General features: G+C 28.4%; 1 protein-coding gene across 2 annotated transcripts in view; it reads left to right on the top strand.

Moving 5' to 3' along the window:
* Window positions 1-1,033: 1,033 nt before the first annotated feature.
* The window catches only part of LOC142324912 (transmembrane protein 245), a 60,449-nt gene continuing 35,999 nt past the window's right edge, over window positions 1,034-25,483 (top strand). Inside the window, exons 1-5 of one of the 2 annotated variants that reach the window (XR_012756436.1) lie at window positions 1,034-1,695; window positions 6,943-7,171; window positions 9,566-9,618; window positions 22,608-22,789; window positions 24,751-24,935. Coding sequence is in view for 1 of the 2 variants with exons in the window: in XM_075366037.1 (XP_075222152.1) it covers window positions 1,153-1,695; window positions 6,943-7,171; window positions 9,566-9,618; window positions 22,608-22,789; window positions 24,751-24,935 (1,192 nt within the window). In the remaining variant the exon portion in view is untranslated. The remainder of the gene's footprint in view (window positions 1,696-6,942; window positions 7,172-9,565; window positions 9,619-22,607; window positions 22,790-24,750; window positions 24,936-25,483) is intronic. The other variant, XM_075366037.1, reaches the window with a different exon arrangement.

Raw genomic sequence — 25,483 nt, 5'->3', positions numbered from 1 at the left:
ATATATTCCCAGATTGTTCTGTTTATTGACGTGTGCTGCTTTGTTTGGAAGCAGTCGCAGCCATCTATAGTTTAACACCACCTCCCTGCTTCAATATAACATTTTGTTTTGAGTCTTGTAAACAGTCTGCATAAATCAAATGAATTGTAAAGAGAAAACTGTGCATAATAAACTTGTAAAACCAAATTAAATGTAATGATAATTTACACTTTACAGAATCCATTTATTGTTGGAAGTCTTACAAAAATGGAGCTGCTTGCTACCTTTATTGAATGTATTATAAAAACAGAAAACATTAATTTTTTGAGTAATTTATGGAACATTGATTCTGCCAGCAGCAATTATAAATAGGGAAAAATATAATTGCATTATCAAAATCATTATCCAAGCAAAAACTACAATAGGTTTGCTGAAAACTTTACAAAATAAACATGGGAATCTTCAATTGTTGATCCACGATTGATTTAGAATTATGTATCTAGTATTATATTAGATAATATTTATCTAATATAAAAAAGGAATATTTCCTTTTATAAAAAAGGAAAAGGTATTTTCAATCATTTTAAAAATATAAATCTGTGTTGCAGATAAAATATCATGTGCTAAAAATTCTAGAGAATAAATGATAGATTAATTAGCAAGTTAATTAATGCCTTATTTGAAGTAGGGATAGTCGCTGAAAAGTTGTAAAAATTGAATCTTTATGTAAATGCAGTAATAAGATGACCAGAAAATTACATCGGGATTTAGAAAACTTATTCGAGCCAATCATAAGATTGTGAAACACGACCTGGTCGATATTATAGCGAGATATATAGGTTTAGGAACTAGGATATTTTTTCCTTAATTGGTTAATGCTGACTGTAATGCTTAGAAAAACTGAAACTATTTTTCGCCAAAATGTTCATTATTAAAAACGAGAATTCTTAAAAATGTTCGTCCTAACGGTTATATTCGTTCAATCGAATAGTTAAATCGACTATCGATTTAAAAAACCTTCAATTGCGGTATTTTGACAACTAAAAATAACAGCTGACCTCAGACTTGAATCATAGTTGCATAATTCGTTTTGTTGCTGTGCGGTGCCCTGATTACATGTGATTATGTTCGTGTATTGATTGATGTTTGTAAATATTATAACATTTTTTGACGATGGGGAAGGATGAGGAAAACGAAGGTGATAACGTATCACTTTTTGATTCTATATTAGATCGATTTGGAATATCTAAATTAACTCAGGGACGAGAAAAGGCTTTTACCCAAGCTTTTTATAATTCTTTTATAATAATTTTAATTATTGCATGTTCTTCTGTCGTTTTTCTGACTATATTGCAGCCTTTTATAAAACCATTATTATGGGCTGTGTTGTGCGGTTCTGTTTTACATCCTTTCAAATTTGCGCTATCTTCTAGTATTAAAAGATGGTTAAGTTATTTAGAAAATTCATCGAAGCCGTTATCAATTGAAATCGTTAAACTTCCCATCGTTACGTTATTACATTTGTCAGAATTTATTGGAAATTTAATAATAAATAAGGTTTCAGCAGTTTGTGTTTGTATATTTATCGCTATATATTTTGTAAATACTCTATATGATTACACTCCAAACGTTTGTTTTTGTCTATTTTGGCGAGTATATACTACATCAGAATTTTTCTTAAATGTTACCCTAAATGTTTTTCGAAGCACAGCAATGGTAAGTCTAGTTATCAAAAATTTAGCAGTATGTTAATTGAACTTACTTTAAATATTAGTAATATGATTTGTATTTTTCACATTGGAATTGAAGTAACATTTAATTTATCTAGAGATATTCAAATTAGTGACATATGTGTGTTAAAACATTCACATGTTTTTCTTACTAGTATGAATAACAACCATAGATAAGTTCATATTCTATAAGTTAAAGTAACTGTTAAAATTTTCAGTACATTTACTGTTGATTGTATACTGTGCTAAAACAGCTCAATCTTTGTAGACTGTTAAACAAGTAGATATTACAGAAAAATTAATGCAGTATTTAATTGATGTATTTTAGTTTTTGAAATTTGTGAGTAAACCAACATCTACACTGGCTTTTATCCAGATTGTTTAATCTTAGTCAGACTTTTTTTATTCATGTTATAAAATTTATCATCACAAATGATAATTGAAATAATGATAGATAATACCATGTGTTTTATAATACCTGCAATTACTTAAATTAATAAATAATAAAATTTCCCTTAATTTTTGAAAGCAAGACCACGAGTGGAAATTTGATTTCTTTTTTTCAATCACCTTTGAGTTTTTTTATGAAATTATGCTAACCTGGGTAGGTTAAATATGATGCTGTAGAATGATTAATGCAGATCAGTTGTGAGATAATGAAACCAACTGACTAATGGAAAAGTTATTGTCAAAGAAGCAAAATTGAACTAAACAAAAATGCTTCGTATTCTTGTTGGTCTGCATAGATTAGCTATGCTATCCTTTGGGTGCATTTTTTCTATGTAAAAGAAACTTTATACTGAATCGTATCTATTCAGTTCCATTCTTAGGTATTCAGTCTGATTTCCAAAATTTTACATAGTCTGCCCATAATTCAATGTTGTTTATTGGTGAAAGTGAGAAAAATCTAATTACACTGATAGACAAAAAACAAATTTTTAGTGTTTCTCTGTGTAATAACATTTCTTGAATAGCTTTTTTGTGTACATTACAGATCTGTAATTACAATTTTTCTATCATTTTATTTAAATAAATTAAGCTTAAAAAAATAAGGGAAATATAGTTAAAATCTGTAAAATTTATAATTTTTAGCATGGCCATACCTGTGTTAGAATGATTTTGCTGATTTTGTTTTTATAAATAGCCTCAGACACATCCTGAATAATGTCCAGCAGTAATTGGCTAGCATGTTAGTATTCCATTTCCCTTTATCCTTCCATCACTGAAATGTCTTGATGGAAACGTTCACTGTGTTTGTCACTTACTTCTCCAAGGTTATCTGGGGAAAAATCCTGATGTGAGTGGAGGAAATGTATTTTCAAAGAAATATTACATCTCATAGCTCTGTATGAAGTAAGAAGTTGATTAAAAATATCGTGGTAATTGTTGGATTTTTTTTTCCTGAGAAAAGTTTTGCAAACATCTCTAAATGAAGCCCAAGCTGCATTTTTACATTATTTAACATTGACTTAAATACATCATCTTTGACCAACTCTCTTATTTGAGTACAAACAAATATTCCTTCTTAATTTTTCCCTCACATTCGGAAATTTCTGCCTGTTGTACAAAAATCCAGGACTCTTCTTCTTCATTGCTTTTACAAAATTTTTCATTAGTCCTAGCTTGATATGGAGAGGGTAAAAATATTTTTTTAGGTTCAACTAAGGGCTCATGAATAAGATTTTTCCCACTTGGAGTTAAGTTGTCTCGTTTCTTCCACTCTTTGGTAATATAATGTTTATCCCTAGCTCGGTTGTCCCATTCGCAAAGAAAACATATGTACTTAATACAGTGTAACTGCATGCCAATACAAAATAGCTATAACTTTCAAATCACGACATATGTTCCAGCTATGTTTTTTATAATTTATTTTTTCAAGAACATCTTACATCACATTGTATGTCTCTTTCAAATTAATACCATAAGCGATTGGTATCGAAAGATATTTGTGTAATAGAACACCACTACTTAGACAAATCTATGAAAAGGCACCAGTCCTCACGTTTATGAACTTGTCCTAAGTGCAACATAAGCTGATCAGTATTTGTGCGATAAACCAAATTATTTTCATCAATAAATTACTGAGAAAGTTATTTTTGTCGGCCTCGAAAGCCTGAAATTTTTGTATTTTTTTAAAGTAAATTCCAGCCTTGCAGTCTTGATCCTAAAATTTCAGCTTGATTTTTTGACAAATTTAAATCCTTAATCAAGTCATTTAATTCATCTTGTTGTATAAGATGTGGCTTATTTTAAGATAATTTAAAATCAAAATCAATTTTGTCTTCTTTAGTACTGCCTGATTCTTCATCACTGCTTTCGAAACATCCATTCACAGGTGGCTTACAAACTGGAATAATTTCACTGTGAGGTGCAGGCCTGATTGCGGATTGCAATGAAGCATGTTTTACACTATGTTTAGATTTTTTAGAAATTCCAGACACTTGTTAAACAAAAGTAACAATTGGGTACATGATCCTTTGGTTCACGCCAAACCATAGGTACATCAAATGGCAAAGCCTTCTGTGTACCTTTCAGTTATCCTCTTAAATATACAGAACAATTAGTGCATACTATATGAGGAGCCCACATCTTATCCAGATCACCAATTTTACACTGAAAGTACAAATGATATGCTTTTTTAATTAAAGATGTAATGTTTTTCTATTTGATTTTATGGTAAACTAACCACAACCATAGCAAAAGGCATCCACATCATTTGCACAATTTCGAGGCATTATGACACTGGACTGTTAACAAACTTAAGACAGCAATAATACTGAACAAAATTAATTCATTCCTAAATCCAGTGCTTAATAAAAACAACACAGCTGTGTTGTAAACACAGTTTTCAGTGTTAGATATGATGTCATAACATGTGACTATGATATAATTTAATTCTTTGTCTAGTATTGTTTTTTTATAGCTTACAAATTATGTTAACAAAGTTAAGCAATAAAAAATGAGCTAACAAAATACAGTAATAGGAGCTTAAAATGCTTGCTATATGTAGAAAAATGAAAAAAATCCTTTAATTAAAATTTAATAATTTTACAAAAATGGGTGATAGAAAGATTCTGAGTTCATATTCGTTTTTCAGCATCAAAAAACAGATTAAAATCATGTGTCACATGTTAGGAAACAAAAATTACATTTATCAGTGTTATTTGTATGTTAAAAAATCCAAGAAAATGGAACTAGAACTTTTGTATTTCTTAGATATTTGAGTGATATACTTATTCTGAGTATTCTGCCTCAGTAAAAGTTAAGTTCATTGCATGTAATCAGCCCTTGACCATTTTTGACAAGTAGAAGTTAAAAATTAAATAAGAAAAGCCATGTAGGAAATATAGGAAACTGAAATAGAAGGCTCCAATTTTAAACAATCTTGACAGTAAACGTAGAATCTAATGCAGTTTAAGTCTAGGAGTATTTTCTAAAAACCCTAGCCCTCAACCAAAGTGTGCAGTCCTTTTTAATGATTTATTTTATAATGATGCCCTCAATATTTTCAGTTTATATGAAACCCGTATTTATTATTTTAATACAAATACCAGAACCATTTTTAATTTAATATAACATTTAAAAAGTTTGAATAAAAATTTAATTTGCTTTTGCAACCGTAGTCTTCAATGACTGTTGTGCTACCATTTTTCTTTGTGGCTTCAGCTCATGTTATTGAAGATATGAATTTAAAATATGGTCAAAAATGTATTGGATTTGTATCATGTTTGATTGTTTAATATATTATATTCAAGATATTTGATTTTGTTAGTTATACCTAAGTGTTAAGATTATTTCATACGTGTTGATAGATTTGTGATTTTTATGTATGAGGCTGTGGCATATGATGCTATTTATTTATATTTGGTATCTTTTACACCTCTGTTTGTTCTAGGAGTATGGTATTTATTTTCTGATGTGTGTTCGTATGTGTATTGGTTTGTTTTTTCTGAAGACTATTTTATAATCCAGCTTTTTAAATTTATGAGCTACTTTCTATGAATGTTTGTTCAGTGTATTTTTGTTTTCATTATGTTTGTGTTTATTTTGTGTAGAGATTAATCAATGAGAATCCATTTGTATGTACATATTTGACATAACTTTTAGTGAAATCAGTGTGTTGAGAAGTCTGTGGATCAGTTTCTAAAAGCTGAGAGTACAGAATGTAGGGCTTGGTAATTTGTTTTAAATTAATGTGAATATAATTGTTGGCTTTCTGTAAGTATTGAAAGAGTTTGCTTCTGTTGTTTATTTTTTTATAATTTTAATGTTGAGAAATTTTATTAGTTTATTGTGTTGGTATTTATCTGTAAAGTATAATTAATGGAATTTTGTTTATGTATGTTAAATTTAAACAAAAAAAGTGGTTCTATCAATATATCTAAACCAGTTTATTGTTTTGTGGGTTGCAAATAATTCTTTGCTTGTGTTGTGGAAACTAGAGAGCTACAGGATATGGAGACTGCCAGGATATGTTTAAAGTAGTTGTACTGTGAACAGTATTTATACTTCTGAATTGTGTTTGAGTAAAAAAACTCAAAAAAATTGAGTTTTTTTTAAGATTGAAAAGCATTTCTCTTATGCAATTTGTGTGTATAGATTTTAGATGATACTATTATTGAGTTTTGTTAATCTTTAAGTCCAGATTTAAAAAAAAAATTCTGATAATCTTTTCTATGCAGTGGGCAATTTTGTAAGCGGAACAATTTGACAATTTAGATTTACATTTGTAATATTTTTAGAATAGAATGTCATAAAGTATGAAGGGAAGAGGAGGTGGAGTGGATTTGTTTTATGAAAATATAAATGTAGAACAACGAATAATAAATTTGTATATTCAAAATCTAATACTTTTCTATCATATTCTTAATTCTTGTGTTTGTAGCATCAAATTTTTCATAAAACATGATGAAATATACAACAACAACAATGTACTAAATTTTCTCAGTTAAGTGATGTAATATCTGCTGATTATTTTTTTCTTATTACATTTTACTAATCAATAAGAATTGTAATAGAGTATTCATGATAAACATCTATCCAAATTTAGTTATTAAAGTTTATACGAAGTGTAAAAATTTGTTTATAAGGAAACATTTCTTTTGTCAAATTATTAAATGGGAATTTTCATTTATATTTTTTGCATGTAATATTAACTTAAAATATAAATAATTTTTGTTTTTTGAATTAAAAAATACAAATGGTCATACATTACTTTTTAATTTTTTTATAGATTACGTTAATAATTACCAGCTTTATTAGTTCTCTAACATTGCTATGGAATTCAGAAAATTCAAGCCTCTTTCTTGCTGCATCTTACGTCACATGGATAGCTTTAGCTAGTTATATTGTCAACTTTTTTGATTACTTACGTCTTCCAGCATTTATATTTTTATTAAGTGTATGTGTTATTGGAATTTCATATGAATTGTGGTTAGACTTTAAACCAGTATTAATAGAAGGTAAGTCAGGAGTTTATTATATTTTAATGATTATATTATTTATAAAGCTATTATTTGTAGATAAATCGTATTATTTAAATGTTTGCTTTTGTGTTAAGTTTAGAAGCATAGAATTATAATTAAGGCAAGTTGTAATTTATGGAAAGTGGCTTGTGGATCGCAATGTTGTAACCATTTAACAATAAATCCAAATTATATGAAAGTAACTCCATTTTTAGTGAAAAACCATAATAGTAATAGTTAAAAATTCATTTTACCATTCATTCTCATGAATTTTTGCTCCATTTATTATGTTTACATGTATTTTTGTAATATTCCATAGTTTTCAGTTGTAGGTGGCTTGATAAAGTCATCAGTTTTTCTAGAAATGGCATGTCCATTCTTAAGAATAATAAGTACCTTGCATACTGGGGAAAGAAAGTTGTGAAGTGATTTTCCATTACTTGGGAACATATTATTGTATTTCAGCCTGTTAAACCCATTAAAAGACAGTTGCTATTTAATCTTACGAGTGACACCTTTCCTCTGTTCACCACAGAGACTGTTTAGTGAACATGATTATGCTCAGAGAAAAAATTATGCCTCTTATGCTTTGGTTACTTGCCTACATTATAGCTATAAGAAAGGCTAATGAGAGGTAGTACAATTTAAAAAATCAATAAACCCTTTTATATTATAAAAAACTGTATTATACATATTCCCTTATGTATATAATACAGTTTTTCAGTTAGATAATCCTTTTATACTGCCTGTGCAGAAATTATTTGCTCTCTAGTTTGAAGCTTTGTAAAAACAAACTATCAACTGAATTTTAAAACAAGTTGCATCAAAATTTACAAAAGTTTATTCTGGTTTGAGTATCATTTATAACAAATTTTCAAAGGTGTGTTTGCTGTGGATGGAAAAGACACGATTTGTTAAGTCTTCTGTTGAATAATTTGACATTTGATCACAAGCCATTAAAGAACTACTCCACCAGTCAACTCAAAATTTTACCTAAGATAGCCCATCCTACTTACTGCTTTTAAATTTGAAATCTGTATTTTTAATTGTTTATGAGCTGTTACTCAATTTGTAAAATCATTTTATCTTTGTAACTGTACTACAAAATTACCAGTCAAGGCTCTCTGTGTATACAGTTATTTAAAATTTATGAAAATCATATTTTATGAACATTATCTGTTAATTTCGATCAATTGCTTCTTTGTAGTAAGTTTTCTTATGATGTACGACTACCAACTGTCTCTGCATGGATACAGAGAGATCTCTGCAAGGGTATATATATTTCTATGCATGGAAATTATAAAAAGGATTCTTTTGTGAAATAAGAGTAAAAAACTAGGCTAAAAAAATGCAATGTGTGTGGGTGTGTGTGTGCGCTCTGGTGTTAAATAAAGTGCTTGGATCAAGTTCTTGTATCTTTACTATAAATTTTACCATAATAATTGACTGATGTCTAACTTTTATGAAATTACATAACTTCTTTTAACTAAAAATGTTTCTTTGTTAGAACCTTACTCCCAACAGGATTGTAATATTGATCTATGATTAAAAATCAATGTATTATATAAGTTTTTTGATGTTATACTAAAAACTTTTATTTAACGTTAAAATTATTCAAATGATTAATACAGTATGCAATTGATCATGAAAGCATTATTTTGTTCTACTGTATGTTAAACAGTAGAAAACTTCTTAATAGACATAATTATACATGAAATTGATTTGTATTGATACTAAGTAATAGTTTAAGTTAAGTATTAATTAAAATTATTTGTTAAAAATAATATTGTTTTGTGCAATATATGTTTTAAGTAGTAGTATAAATAAGATTCAAGGTACATTTTTTACTTGAGCAATCTTTTTGGTCATGTAGAGATAATTTTAAAAAAAATGAAATTGCAAACCGTGATGTGTTGTGTTTATATTTATGAAATTGAGTTGAAATAATTTTCATAATCAATGTATAGTATAGTTCCTTAAAGGCCATTCAGTTCTGTTTATAGTATTAGGAATTGCTAAATTTCTGTTCTGTAAGTAATAAAAAATTATAAAATTTGTACGCCTTTATAAATTTATAAATGTCTTGCGAGTTGTATTTTTACATTTAAAAAGTCAGACTTTATATTATTAAATAAAATTTATTCTATGAAATATACAACAACAACAGTTTGCTGTTATTTAGTGATTGATTATTTATTGCTCTATTGATCAGTATGCTGATCTCTCATTGAGTAGGTCCTGGGTTTGATTCTCAGTACAGATCTGTTATTTTCATAATCTTAGTTTACTATCGGGTCTAGGATATACTGCATTTGGTAGTTAAATCTTTATCGATAAGTAATAAATAAAAAATTGCGGAGAATTTTTTAAAGTGGTGTATTTTCTTTGCAGGAGGATCATCAGTGAAAAATAATGCATCATTTCGCCGAAGTAATTCTCAGAAGGTTAATATATTGTTGTAATTAATTATTAATTTAAAAAGTATAACTATGGTTAATTAAATAATAAGAAGGTTTAAGACTTGTGTAAGTAATGTAAATTAAATTATTTTATTATGTTTATTGCAAAAAAAAAAAATATTCAGAATCTATGAATGTTAAATAGATTTTTAATGAACTTTATATTAGTGAAAGGAAATGATTAATATTCTTGTTTTTTATGTCTAGTACTTACCATAATTGGGTTTAAGGCTTTATACCATAGCCAACCAAAGCTTCAGAGTGTTTTTTATGGATACTTTTAGATATCTGCTTTTTATCATTTCTTAATGTTCAGAATGCTTTGAATCAAAAAACTGTAAAAACAACCAAGATCCAGTTTTGTGTGTGTTTGTTGGTTTCAATTTTGTGTAATATCTGTATAATGAGAGTGAACATTTAATCATGAAATTTGTTTGATCACTCCCATTTATGGGGTATTGTACTATTAAATTTTAATAAAAATAAGATAAGGGAGTTGACATTATTTCCTTTATCCCATGACAGGATTAAATATAGTCATCCCAACTTTGTAGGGGGAAGACACCCACCTTGTGACGTTACTGGTCGCCACACCTCCCCTCTGTTCCAAGCCCTGAGGGGCTTTGCTGGAGGTCGTCTTTAGACCCTCTAACTGATTACATCTCACAGTCATCAGCCAGGCCGTGGTCGGGATGCCACCAATGTAAATGCCTCAGCAGACATTTGCATCAGTTAAATACAGTCAAGAAGGTTTTGTAATTACATTACCAGGATTATTTTTGGCATTTCCATTTAAAGTATGAACTTTAACTTTTCCATTAGCAAAGTTGGCCATTTTAGTTAATGTGGTGATAAATGTTATGAACTTATAGTATTCAATTTTTTCTTGCTAAGGTAATTGAACATAATTATTTTGTGCTAATCTTTTGTAGAATTATTATTTTTAAACGAAAGAAAAAAATAAAAAGGTTTACATCTATGTGTACCAGTTTATTTATTTACAAGATTAAAACTAAAAATTCAAGATTCAATTCCATTGATCTCTGTGGCAGTGTGTTAGCATCTTTTGCCTTTCATCTGGAGGTCCTGGGTTTGATTCCTGGTCAGGTGTGGCATTTTTTTTTACACTATGAAATTTTTATAAATTCAATGCATAGGCTTTGAAGCTTATGTGGTGAATTAATCGTAAAAAACAGAAACAAAATGGTAGCATTAAGTTGTGAAGTTTTCATTTAATAAAACTAGGGAATAAGAATGTTATTCAAAAGATGTAGTGTATGTTTTAAAGCATCTAGAATATATTTTATCTGGCAGTAAACTATTTGTTCTTGTAAAAACACAATCAAGGCCATACAACTTTACTACTTATAGTATAGAGCAAACTGTTAATAATAATAATAATAGAGCAAACTGTTTTGATGATTGTACTATAATTTTGTTACTATAATAATGATTATAAAGATTTTTATTGAAGTTTAGTAAAAACAATTCAAAGAAATTAAATTGAATTGTGTTTTGTTACAAAGAAAGAGTTGTGGTTAAATGGTTATTGAAATAAATTCAAAAGCCACACAACTCAATGTAAAACAAACTATATTTATTTATGACAAGAATATTTTAATTATGTGATGCAGGAAACTAAGCAGGCTATGTCTTTAACTTTTTCAATGCAGGTGACAACCTGTATTTTCAGTTTGGTGCTACATTCCTAAGAATTACTGCAGTGATGTTATTGATATTCTCTTTCAATTCATGAAAAATGTGTGAATTATTCTTGAAAACAGTACCTTTCAGATGACCCCTGTAAATAAAAATGGTGAGATCTAGAGACTATGGAGTCCCTAATCCACAGAAAATTATATGCCATTAAAAAGTTCATGTAACTACTCCATAGTGTGGCATGTAGCATCCATCTTGCTGTAACCTGCAGTTTGTTCTTCAGTTTTATGCGAGGCTTGTAGTAATATTTTTTTGTGAGGCTTATAATAATCTTTGAATAATGTTCTACAGTTAATGTATTTTTAAAAAAAAAATATCTGATTACTCATCATTGCAAAATTGCACACCAAATACTAATTTTTTGAGAATACTAATTTTTTTGAGCCTTTCCATGATAAATGAGAGGATTGTTAGTACTCCATATCTAGTGTTTTGGTTCTTAATGTGTATAGAAAGATGAAACCATGATTCCTCTGAATAAAAAACATTATCTAATACATACACACTACCTCAAATTAAATAAATATTTGCACCACCTGCAGTACTGAAGTATTTAAGTCAGCTTCTTGGAATTCTTGGAGTAATTGAATTTGATACAGAACTTGAATTTTCTGTAGTCTTGTGAACAGCCCTGGCCAAAAGTACAGTCTGCGAGAAAAAAAAAGTTTCCTGAGTGACTTTCTTTGAGATTATTGAGGCACTTGATGATGTTATGTAAATTGCCATTCTTTAACATTTAGTTGCTGTAATTTTACAGTCAGTTAAAACTGAGAGTTAGTTTAAAAACAATAAATAACTCAATTGTCCACCACAGCCTACATCAGTCATGAATTAAGATTGGCTAAGATAAGAATTTATCTCAAAAAAGACAGAGGCAGCATGTATTTAACTAATCAAAGAAATATCTTTTGCATTAAACAAAGTCTATGCAATGATTGTCTAATGTTCTTACGATTAAAATTTAATAAACTTGGATTAGAATATTATTTAATAAATGGATTATGGGTGGTCCATTAAATAATACAAATTTAAGTTTGTTTGCTTTTAAAATTTAAATTGTCTTCTTGTTTATCTGTTGGCTGTACAAGAAAGCTAGAAGTAGGAGTAAAAAATTATCTATACTTTCACCATAACACGCCTTCAAGGTTGTCATGTTGCCATCTACACATGCATGCTTAGAGCTGGTACAACTGCAGTCATGTATGTGAAATTTGATTCCGATCACATCATCTGCCTTCCAGTTATTACAGTGCAAACATTTCCGCTTCGCTAGCAGTTTGCACCAAGAAGGAACAAGGAGCAGTGCTCCAATTTCTCAGGGTGGAGGAGGAAAGGGGCTGAAATTCATTGTAGACTTTTATCATAATAAAAGACATAGACATAGACAGTACTTTATTATCTGAAAAGTGTTTTTTCATGGATTGTTAAGTTTAAAAGTGAGCAGATAAGTGTGGCGCACAAAGAGGGAGCAGGATGCCCGTCAACCTCAATCACAGATCCAGCAAGCTCTAGAGTTAGTTCTGATGAAGAGGCGAATTGCCATCAGTGTGGTAGCAATTTCTTTGAGCATCTGTTATGGTTCTTCCTGTCAAATCATCGTCTATGAACCTGGCTTTCATAAAGTCTGTACACGATGGGTGCCAAGACAGCTTACTGCAGAACATAAGCTCAAACATATTGACACACCGTTTAAACCACCCACAAGTTAAATTTTGAGGTACTGGAACATTCACCCTACAGCCCAGATCTTGCTTCCTCTGACTTTCATCTGTTTGGACTGCTCGAGGATGCTTTGCAAGGTTGTAGATTTTCCACAGATTAGATGTGCAGGAAGTGGTGCAAAAATGGCTTTGTAACCAACTGAAAACCATCTTTTTGTAAGCAGTACACAAGGTTGTGGACCGCTAGACCAAGTGCATTGACATGAGTGGTGGCGGAAATAGGGAGTATGTACATTTTGAACCCTTCACTTTGTGTTAATAAATTGTATAATGAAAAGTATAGATAATTTTTGACCTGCCCTCATAATTAATTGTTTAAAAGTTTTTAGTATCATATTGGTATGTGGTGTAAAAAAAAATACTTTCTATGAGAAAAAATCCAATGTTCTTTTGTTCTTTTTTATGTTCTGTGGTACATAGAATAATTTCTATGGTACAGTCACAGCAATAAGCACAGTCTGCTTATTGCTGTGACTGTATTCATACTAATAAAAAGTAACTTAACTCTGAAGTTATCTTTCAGTACTTTTCTAGTAATCTGACTAATAGAACAATTGTTGAAGTATAAACTGAAAACCCTTGAATCAGTTGTGATCTTGGGAATGGAATTTTTTTATAACTAGGTAAATAAAAGATGCATCTGTAACTGTTGTCCATCAAAATAAATCAATGTCAATTGCTTAATGGATAAATGTGGAAGATAAACTTTTTAAAATGTTTAAATAAATAAATAACAAATAATGAAATAACTATAATTGAATTAGTAAATGTTTTAATTTAATTTTATATTGCTTAATAAAATTTTCCCTCACGTCAAACTCTGTAATAATAGTTAATTTATATAATTACTCTATATTTTCTTTTCATGTTAAATACTGATTGCTGTGCATTTTATTTTATTAAATCGTAGTAGTAAATAATAAAAGAATGAAAATGTTAGAACCTGACATTTTATATTTGTTGTAATATGATATGAATTGTATTTTTTTGCTAATGCTAATAGATTTTTTCTAAGATTGCATAATAAATTTTTTCTCCTGTCAAACTGTGTAATGAACAATTACTTGACATAATTATCACATTTTTTCTTTTGATGTGAAATATCAACTTTATCATCATATAGTTAGATGAGTCACAGTGTTTACAATTACTTATTGGTTTTTAATTATCTTATTATGTTTCATAAGGTTTATCACTGAAACTATGTCACTTGATAAAATTATTGCTAGACAGTAAAATGACCTTAAAATAGTTTCTAATGACCTTAAAATTTCTAAATCTCAATGAACTGTGATTCTATTTTTCTGTTGTTTATTATACTTACATTTTGTGTTATTTTTTCAGTAAAAAAATTTGTTTGAATGATAGTATGGCTTATAAAAATATTTTACAGATTGTAAATTCTTTTTATTTTCACTTTTTTAAATTGCTTTTCAACTGTAAATTTTGTCAAAAAATTTTAATTTATTTTTCCAAACTGGCTTGTAGTAAAGCTTTATTTTCAATCATTTTATTGATTCTGCGTTATTATTCTTATTAATGTTTGAACCTGCCCAGCATACAGATGAGTCTGCCTCTTCCTAAACTCATGTCAGTTGAATGCTGATAACATACCAGTAGAATGAATTTGTAAATACTTTTTAAATGTGTTGCCTTTTAGACAGATGTACTGCACACTATTTCAATTTATATTTCTTGAAGGTTATAATTTTTTAAGCATATTTACTTAATTAGCAGTGAGCTAGGTTAGATTTTTTATCACACAGAGATAAACAATGGAATTTTTACTGCTAGCATACTTGTTGATAGGCATATAATTAAAAATAGATTTTTATTATCAGCAATTCCTTTAGAAAAAAAAAATGTTTTTTAATAATAATTATTTGTAGTTTTGTAATAATCTTACCTTGTAAAATAATTCAACTTAAGAAATTATTGTAAAAATCAAACAGTTACCTTTTTTACTTGTTTATGTTAACCAATCTATTTAATAACTAATTAAATAAATAAGTAATTTCCTATAATTAGCAGGAAATAACTACATGAAGTAATATATACATGGTCACATCAAAAAAATGTAACTATGAGCTTTTAGTCAGATTCACGAACTTATGCAGTATAGTCATGAAAATCCAACCTTCAGTAATCTGACTGTCCAATAATTTAAGCTGAATATTTAAAAAATTACAAATGAAAGCAAATTATCTTATTCAATATCATAAAATATATTTGATAGTGTTGTCAAACTGTATTTTGATTTCTAGTCTTTTGTCTTGTGGCCTAATTAAAATTGAATTTCATTACAAAACTGTGACAGATTATTGTTGTTAAATAAAGTTTATCTGATGTCTAATAATACATTATAGGAAGTGAGTCAAGACCCACTGGGTTGGTTTAGTGATGAACTCATCATTGCAAATCAGCTGATTTCAAGTTCTAAGGATCAAATCCTAGTAGTAACAGCAGTTACTTTTATATGGATTTGATTACTAGATCATGGATACCGGTGGTTCGGTTTCAATTAACTACCAAATTTGCCTGTGTTGCCTTTGTTTACCGATTTTTAAAAATGTTTACCAAATTTGTTGCCTTTGTTTCTGCGTTGCAATTTAATCTTATTTGAATTTAATGAGTAAACATGTTTTATTGCCATTAAGTGTAAAATTAGATTCACTTATGTGCATAGATAAAGGGAAACACTTAAAACCATTGCCAAAGATCTCGGAAGTAGCAAGAATGCAAGTGCAATCAAATAAAATTGGAATCGAAGAAGAAATTTTCATAAACGTATGAAAGGAAAGAAAAGTATGAAGAAAAGTGTGATGCGTTGTATTATGGTTTTCTTCTATTAGAAAAAAAAACTGGTTAATTTTTGTAACAATTACAGAAAAGGTGCCATATTTTCATTGGCAAACTCCAAGAAAGTGAAAATTTCTCTGCCAGTGTTGATTGGTTAGACAAGTGAAGGAAAAAGATAGAGCATTAGAAAGCTACTTATTATTGACCAAAAACTTTCTGATGACAGTGAAAGTTCTGATTCATTTGGAACAAAATTTAAAAAATTGGTTGAGAAGGGCTCTCTCTTGAACAAATTTATAATTGTCCTGATATGTCCCTGAATTTCAGAATGTTTTTAAAACAAATGTTTAGCTCATACAAAAGAAACTAGAGTACAGTTTTTAAAAAGTAAAGAACGAGTTACAATTTTACAAATGTATCGGGGAATCATAAATTTCATCTTTTTATTATAGGGAAATCTTTAAATCCCAGGGCTTTAAAAAATATTGCTCTTCAAGGGTTGCCAGCTTTTTATTCTAGTAAAAAAAGTGCCTGGATGGATCAAAATATTTTTAAAGCCTGTTTTTGATGAATCTGTCATAGAGAGTTAAAAAGTTTCTAAATGAAAGAAAACATTCTCAGAAAGGCATTACTTTTAACTGATGAGGTAGTATAGTGCATGCAGTAATGGTATTTCTTTTAAACTGAAATCTTTCTTTCGGTTACACTCTAGTTTTCCTGTGCTCCTCTTCACTGTCAACAGCTACCATTCTAATTCTTTCTTAGTCCTTACATCATTAGTTCTGGTTATGTGTCTGACCCACTTCCATTTCCTTTGTGGCGTCATTTTTCCAATATCTTCTCTTTTGTGGTTTCATTCATCATAAACTGCTTAGGCTTTCTGTCCCTTCATGTTACCTATAATGTGATCCTATCTGTTGTTACACTTTACTTACTTTTTTTATTACTTTTTCCATTAATCTCCATGTATTATCATCACAGTATAACAGACTTATTAGATAGTTGTTCCTATTATCCATTTCAATTTTAACATAGAATAAGTATTTATATTTATGTTTTCCAATGTAAGTTTCCATTCTCTTTGCAGTTAAGCTGCTCAATTTTGTTTTTCTTAGATTCAATTTAAGACTACCCTTGTTTCGTTTCTTGTTCCATATAATTTTCTGCATCATAATTTAACCTCAATATTCTTTCCAGCACCACCACATCTGCAGATTTAAGTGTCTTTTTACATTCTATTTATATTTATGCTTTACGTTGACTGTTTACATTATGTGATTATAATACTGCATTAAAGATTTTTGCTTATGGTATATCATTGTCCCCTTTTCACTTTCACTAAATTTTCATTCTTTAATTTGAATTGAATTACAATTTAGTATTTTTGTTTATGCACCCAACTATTTCTAAATATGTGTCCCCTACAGAAAGTTTTAATTAATTGTCATCCTATCAAATGCTATTTTCAAAGTTGATGAACAACAAACCGTTTAAATAATTTTATACTTCTGATTTCATAATAAAATGTTATGCCAAAATATCCAGTGTAGAATGATTATTTTTATATCCAGTTTTATTATATGATAATGCTTTAGAAAAATCTAGAATAAACGTTCTCTTTGTTATTATAGTCATAAAAATTGTATGTAGTAAAAAGTAGTATACTTATTGGCCAGTAGTTCTTAAATCCTTTTGATTCCCATTTTTAAATATTAGTATTAGTTTTGCTTTAAACCAAAATTGTGGCACTTTTTTCTGTTTTCAGACAAATATTAAATAAATACTTGACAAAGTTTTTATAGCCCCTTTTCTCTTCATCTATCCTTTACTTCTCATTAATAATACCATCTAGTCCTCCCAGCTTGCCTTCTTTCAGACTGTTTGTCGCACGTAAGGCTGGCTTCTATAACTGATTAGCAAACATTGAAGAATCTCTTCTGCTTCTGAATCTCTTTTCATGTAGATTTTTTCTTATATTCTGATTGATCTTAAAATTCATTTTTCCATTATTATATTGTATTTGAAACAGGATATATCATGAAGTTCTCCTGGGACAACCTAATCTACTATGAAAATAATAGAAAATATAAATAATATTCGATTTTCAGATAAAAAACATAAAATGTCACAAATTGTGCTCCTAAATTAACATCCTAAAAATGTCAGTATCGCCTGATTTCACCAGGCTAACTGAAATTCTTTCACTAGTCATAACTCGAAAACGAAAGATTTTAGAACATATGTTTGTAAGATCTTTTTCCATTATTTTCACGATTATAATAGGTTACGAAAGTCCCAGGACAGCTTCATATTATACTCTGTTTCAAGTATAATATAATAACGGGAAAATGTATGTTAAGATTGGTCAGAATATAGGAGAAAGATCTACATGAAAATAGGACTTTGGTGTCAGAAATGAAAAAGTAAATGTGAATTTATAGAAAGCAATAAACCTTTTTTTAATCTCTTCTTCCAGAAAGATGGATCAGAAAAATGTAATACAAGCTATCAAAACATGAAATGAAATTGATTTTTTATTGTTACTGATAAAAAATATACTCAAAGACATGATTAAAGAAGATCGAATAAACGTAGGCATTAATAAAAGATATTAAAATGAAATAAATAAATAAGGCATTAATTAACTTTAAAATTATAGAGAAAAGAATTTTAAAGTAAAAATATAACTACACAAGAAGTAATTTTTAAAAGATAAAAACCATGACAAAATAGTAAAAATTAATTTTGTAAATAGTAAAGTGAATGAAGAAACAGAACTGGAAAGGACTTAAGCTAAAATTAATTCAAACTATTTAGATAAGAGAGTTATTAAATAGGAAGAAAGAATTGGGAGATAAACAACTGATCCCAAAGGAAGTTATTAAAAAAACTTATGGAAAAGAAAATAGACTGAAAAGGATTCATAACCAAGAAAAATTGAATTCATTATAATGTAAAGCAAATAAAGACAGAAATAGAGGAAAATATTTTTCCAGAGAAACATTAAGAATTAAAAGGCACATTAGAAATAGGGAGATTTAAAAAAACACTATAGAATATAACAGCAATTAGGAACTAATTTTCACCACTGCTCATAATTGAGCAGTGGTGGAAAAAAAAGAAAGATGTAAAATAGCGAGGACAATCTGTGATTTGTTTAGAAGAGATTCGGAAGTGGAAGAGATTCTTCAATGTTTGCTGATCAGATATAATAGTGATATTTCTACTACTAAATAGGAGAGAGCCCAAAGGGGAGATGTACTTATTAAAAAACTAGTAGAAATATAATTGAATAATGTTTTGTCTCAAAATAACAATTAAAATTGTCCAGAGTCAATTAGCTCCTGGTAGCAGTGAAATAAATTTTTAAGACATTTTTAATTGTGAAAATAGTAAATATTCTTATTCATTATTTTAAAAGTTCAATATTGCACCTTTAGATAGATCTTTGAAAGTAATTATCCCTTTAGCTATTGATTTTTTTGAAAATAACCAACAAATATGATATATAATTTTTCTTACAGCAGTGAGTAGTTCATAGTAGAGAATAACTGGCTGCAACCCATTTTAATAAAAAATTGAAAGTAATTCATAAAAATAAAAATGTTATGAACTAAGTAGTTTAAAAAGACGCTAATGAAAAATTGTTGCTGCTGTTCTCACCCTGGCATCAGCTGATATTGGTTTTATTTTATCTTTTTGAGTTTTTTAATACCTATTTAAATGTTTTAATTTATTTACTTTCATTTGATATTGTTGTGTGGTTATGTGGTGATAATGTTCAAGTCTGTTGAAATGTAATCTTTTGTATATGTATAGAATATCAAGGTTATAAATAATGTTAGTGGATTTGTGATTTGTGTCTGAAATGGTTAGCAAATGTTGGCTCTGTGCTCTATAGTGAGTCTTTTAATGTTCATTACGTTTTTGTTTGAAGTTGTGCTCCATTTGATTAATGTAAAACATTGTGAAAAGTCATAGCAGTTCAGTTTATATATTCTAAGTTTATACATTCATGATGATTGTATCCTGTGTATAGTGATTTTTTGTGTTTATTCTTACGAAGGTTATGTTATACATAGATTATTTAAAATTTATGAGGTTAATCTGAATCTTTGTTTATATATACATATATATTTCCCCCCCTTCTTTTATCTTTGTCTATTTTTCGTAGTAATATGTCAGTTAGTGTTCTGTTACTTCCATTTATGTGTAGTAAGTATCTGTTTTTGCACTAGGTAATAGCCAACTGTGTACAATGATCTATATTGGTCAAACAAGATATAGCTTAAAACAAAATAAAATTGCTATGAAGACATAGCAACATAGAGTCAACATTTTCCAACTACACAAATTGCAAAAGTAATAACATGTTAATATTAAAACCTTTATATTCTAGATATTTGTAAAAGGACTACATAACAGAGATGCAGTAAATAAACAGATACAGTTCAAATTCATCACCATACTTTTTAACTATATTCTAAATATGTGTACAACTCTAAAACCAACAGAAATTCACTGATGTCAGGGTGAGGAAAAAGCACCATTCACTTAAGATTGCCACAAATGTAACTGAAAACACTTAGAAATATTGTTGTAAAAAGAACAGTGTATTTATTAAATTTAATCCAGTTTGTTATTTAAAAATTTATGGTTGTAAATTATTTCACTTTTAATCAGATTTTTAAATTTTCTTTAACAGACAATTTATGCTGCAAATGATGTTAAGCCCCTTTACCTACTGCAAAGTATCTGTTCTTATACTTCATTGTTGTTGCGAGTTATTGTTCATTGTTCATGCGAGTTATACAATAACAATGTTTATAAGTTTGTACTGGACAGTTTATATAATTTTTTTTTTAATGAACTTTTATTTGCAATTATTTATATAATTTATTGTTATGAGGCAGCTGTGAAAGTTTGTTCATGTGTTTGCCGAGATGTAAATTGTTAATTATATGTTGATGTGTTTAAAGGATTAAACTATTAATATTAACTTGAGTAGGTAATAAGGTTTAAAAAGATATTTTATGTATTTAGTTTACTGATTTTGATTTGTTGCCTGTTGCAAAATATTGTTTTCAAACTTTATGCAGGTGATAGAGAATTGATTAGTATAGTCTATATTTTAAATTACATTATTAGCACAATACAAACAATTGTCAGTTGAAAAGGATTGCCTTTAATGATGAAACCTTCAAGTGCTCCATTCACTTATTATAAAAAAGCTATGATTTTGTTCGTGATGGTCACTGATGAAAGTTATTAAACCTTATCAAATTTTAAAATGGGAAACTTAACCAAATTTATTAAATACAGAGTTTTAAAAATATTATCGTCATGTTTGCTGACTTCATTATCAGCTGAAGGTTCTCAGAGCAACTTAAGCCATGAATTTTAAAAGATGTGTGCTTAAAAAACATTTGCTTTGTTTTTCTAAAAATTTTATTTTCTTATTTAAATTAAGGTTTTTTTCTAATTAAGTTTAGTCTAACTATGATGACATTTACTTAGTGTAAGAATAATTATTTAAATGTTTTAAAATATTTAATATATTTTTTAACATGGCTTTTATATTTTTAACTTAATTTTTATTTTATTTTATTGGTATTAAATTATATGCACACATGCACGCACACACACACACACACACGCGCGCGCGCGCGCACAAATTTTTTTTTAAAATTCAAATAATTCATTGACATATTGACCACTATGCTAATAGAATTTAATTTAAATTTGAAGGACCAGAACAATGTAATTAGATAAGTTAAACTTACCAAATTAATTTCAATAATTTCCAATATTAATTCCAATTGATTTTTGCAGGATCCCGCATCTTCAATTTTTGTAATTGTTTTATAAACTGTTTTTATAATTTGTGAATTTTTAATTTGTCAAAATAATAAAAACAGTAATTATAAATTATTAATTCAATTTAATTATAGTATTAAATACAAACTGAAGATGCAGGATCCTGTGAAAATTTTTCTGGGAATTAATAAGGTAAGTTTTAACTTATCTGATTACTGTTTTTTGGTGGTTTAAATTTAACTTAATGTGTGTGTGTGTGTGTGTGTGTGTGTGTGTGTGTGTGTATGTATATATATATATATATAAATATATAACATATATAAATATGTTTTTTCATTAATGTGCTTTAGGCCCTAAGCCCATCTTCAGTAATGTTTTATAAATTTTTTTCTGTTTTACATTTACACATTAGAATACATATTATACATTAAAACTTTTAGAACAAATATTTGTTCAGCGAATAATTTTTTTTTAAATTTAAAACATAATTTTTTATTAATTTTAATTTTTTTGTGACTGAACATATATTTGCTCTAAAAGTTTTAATGTATTTTATGTATTCTAATGTGTAAATGTAAAAAAAAAATTAAAAAAACATTACTGAAGATGAGCTTAGACCCGAAAACGCTTTAATGAAAAAAAAAGTAAGGTAAGAATGTTCTTTAATTCTATACTTTGGAGAGTGGCTGAATAACTAACTAGAATTTATATACAAAGGAAGTATGGACTACAAAAAAATTTAATTTAAATAATATATATATATATATTTATGACAAGATTATATTAAAATAGTTATCAAGAAAACCTGATGAATTTAAGTTTAGTTCCTTTTAGTTTGATACTATTTCTTTGGTAGTTTTGAAGAGAAGAATTAGTATAATCTTATTTTTGTAAGTCTTAATTAGTTGATATTTTCAGGAAAATGAGGAAATTTCAAATAAATTGAAAAGCTTAGATGATACTAAAGAATTAGGCGATTCTCGTATTACAGATTTTGATATTGGGGCTAAAGTGAATCCTTTGGAAAAATCAAAATATACTTACTACGATTTTGAATCTGAAAACAAAGGGACTACTTCACCAACAGGTGATTTGATAAAGTAAGTGAAAGTTTTTATTGGAAAAATGTGTTTGGTATGTTTTTTTTATTTTCAGGCTAGTAATGCAAAAATAAATTGTCTTGCCGTTATTAAGATAAACATTTTCCCGATTAGTTAAAAATTTTATGTTGAAACTTTAAGAACATCTACTGCTTTAATTTTAAAAGTTTTCTCTTCATTTTTATTTTATTACATCATCTATATTTTGTTCAGTTTTCAGTTTGTGCTTATGAATGTGTCCAGAGTTCACTCTTGCATAGGGTTGGTTGGAAAGTTCTTAGATGGTGCAAGTACGACCAAATGATTATATTTGTCAAGTGTGATCCTTTAGAATGATTTGCTGCAGCATTTCAAACATTTACATTTAGTTGCTTATTTGTGGTGATTGAGTAAAACAAATAATCCAATGGATTTTTCCCCATAATTTTTGACAGTAAAAAAGTGGACTGCTGAATTTAAACAATCATACATACATTCAAGATGACGCTTGATACTCCTAAAAATTGTTACTACTGAAGAAATCATCACAAAAATTGACAATGCTGAATTAAATGACGCCAACTGAAGGTATGTGAGCTTGCTGATATTACAAACATCTTGATAGATTGTGTGTTTACTATAGTTTCACAATGATTTTGGTATGAAAATACTTTCCACTTAATGAATGCCGAGTTTGTTAACAGTTGACCAAAAACACATTTGACTGAACACTTTCAAGGATGTTTAGACTTATTTAACACAATTTTGCTGAGTTTCTTTCCCTATACTATTTTATCACAGTAGATGAAACATTGATTCACCATTAAATGACATAGACCAAACAATGAGTGAAAGCAGGTAAAAATGTGGCAAAGAAAGTGAAAATGGTTCCATCTGTAGATGAGTCATATAGGTACAGTTTTACTTTCTTATCTAGATAGTGCTGTAGTAGAACTATAACTCTAGAAGGGAAAGTATCGTAATCGGCCCTACTTGAGCATAAGCACTTTTCACTGGATCATGAAGTTTTGATGCATAAGGAACCCAAAAAACTGGATGGAAATTTTCCAAATGTTAATGTTCATATGTATGTGTATTCAGTGTTGAGCTCTAAATCACCTTCTATCTCCATAACTACTGGACTGATTTTGACCAAACTTTGTCAGATTACTTCAATATAAGGGACATTGATGCCATTAAATTTTCAACTTAAAAGGTCAAAGGGGTGAGGTTGTAACGCAAGGTCACACTCAGTATCCCACTGAATTAAGGTCATATTATTTCACTGAATTAAGGTCATATTTTTCTTAGGGAGATTTGTTAACAATTAAAAAATAACAATATTTGCAAAAAAACATTTTTGCAAAATCACACTCCCACTCCAAAAAATGCTCTAAACTACTACTATCTCATGACATCACAGGTAAGTGGTAGAATTAAATAAATGAGTAATATGTAAAGTGCAAAAAAGAGCTCTTGTCTGGCTGGTTCTTGAAAAAGGCTGGGTCAGCCTTTTTTTTTAAATTATTGTGATGTGATGCTCATAGAGTACCTGGGAAAAAGCAGGAAAGTCAGCAGGAAGTATTTTACTTCAATTCTGGATTGATTGAAGAATGCTATTCAGGCTCGATGTCTATGTGTGTCTAAAAAGAAAGTGCTAATTCACCATGATAATGAGGCAGATTTCATTTTAATTTTTTTATTTAGCTAACTGACGTCCACATGAAAGCAACATTTTGCATTCATTTCTCTTTTCTTCTGTATGTTCTCTTTCCTGATCTTCCAATTTTATTGTTTATTTTGAACATTTTTTTTTTTTAATTTGTATGTGGGTATATGTAAATTAAAAGAATAATCTATTGCAACAATATTTTTATATAACTTTGAAATTTCTTGTTATGCTATTTATTTTTTCTGTGTTAAAAGGGATCTATCTGTTTATTTATAAATATACTCATGTTGTTTTTTATGTTGTTTTGCAGCCAGGATGAATCTTCAGATCTCAGATGTTTAGCAGATTTAAGTGCACTACTTCAAAATCCTCATACAAGCGATCTGTACATATATATAGTGTGCATTGGATGTGGTATTACTGTTATCATAAAAAATTTATGGCTTCTCTATTTCATTGCTTTCCTGTTTGTTATACATTTGGCCAGATTGTTTTGTTAGTATACTCTTATATATTTTCTTTTTTCTTTTTATTCGATTATAATTTAAGATATTTTACTCAGAAATATTGCTTTCTTTGGATTTTATAAAATTATGTAGCAAATGATTCTATGCCGACATCATACATGCCACTGAAGTTAAGAATAACTTGAGTGATTGAAATTGAATCATTCAAAAACAGTTGCATATGAAGACGATGGTGGTGTTTAATTGTAGACCTTCAGAGACATACTATGCTTTATAAAACTTGTCCCTCATTAGTTTTAATTAATATTTTTTTCAGCTTCTGTTCTATATTTATTTTATATTGGTTAGTAAAAATAATAAAATTAAGTGTTTTTATAATTTCGAGTTTTATTTATTATAAGTGCTAATTGTGTTTCGTTTCACCTGTAAATCTGCAGATTGAATATTTTGATTTTTATGGATCTCTGTGTTATAGTTATCCATGCTATTTTTATTAAGATAAACATGTGGGCTCGGGATGTTGCAAGATTGACAAAGTAACATATTACACTAGATTACTATGTAATGTTTTGTATC

Source organism: Lycorma delicatula, chromosome 5, assembly GCF_047948215.1.
Source record: "Lycorma delicatula isolate Av1 chromosome 5, ASM4794821v1, whole genome shotgun sequence".
Taxonomy (NCBI): Eukaryota; Metazoa; Arthropoda; class Insecta; order Hemiptera; family Fulgoridae; genus Lycorma; species Lycorma delicatula.
This window is presented reverse-complemented; position numbering and strand designations above follow the sequence as displayed.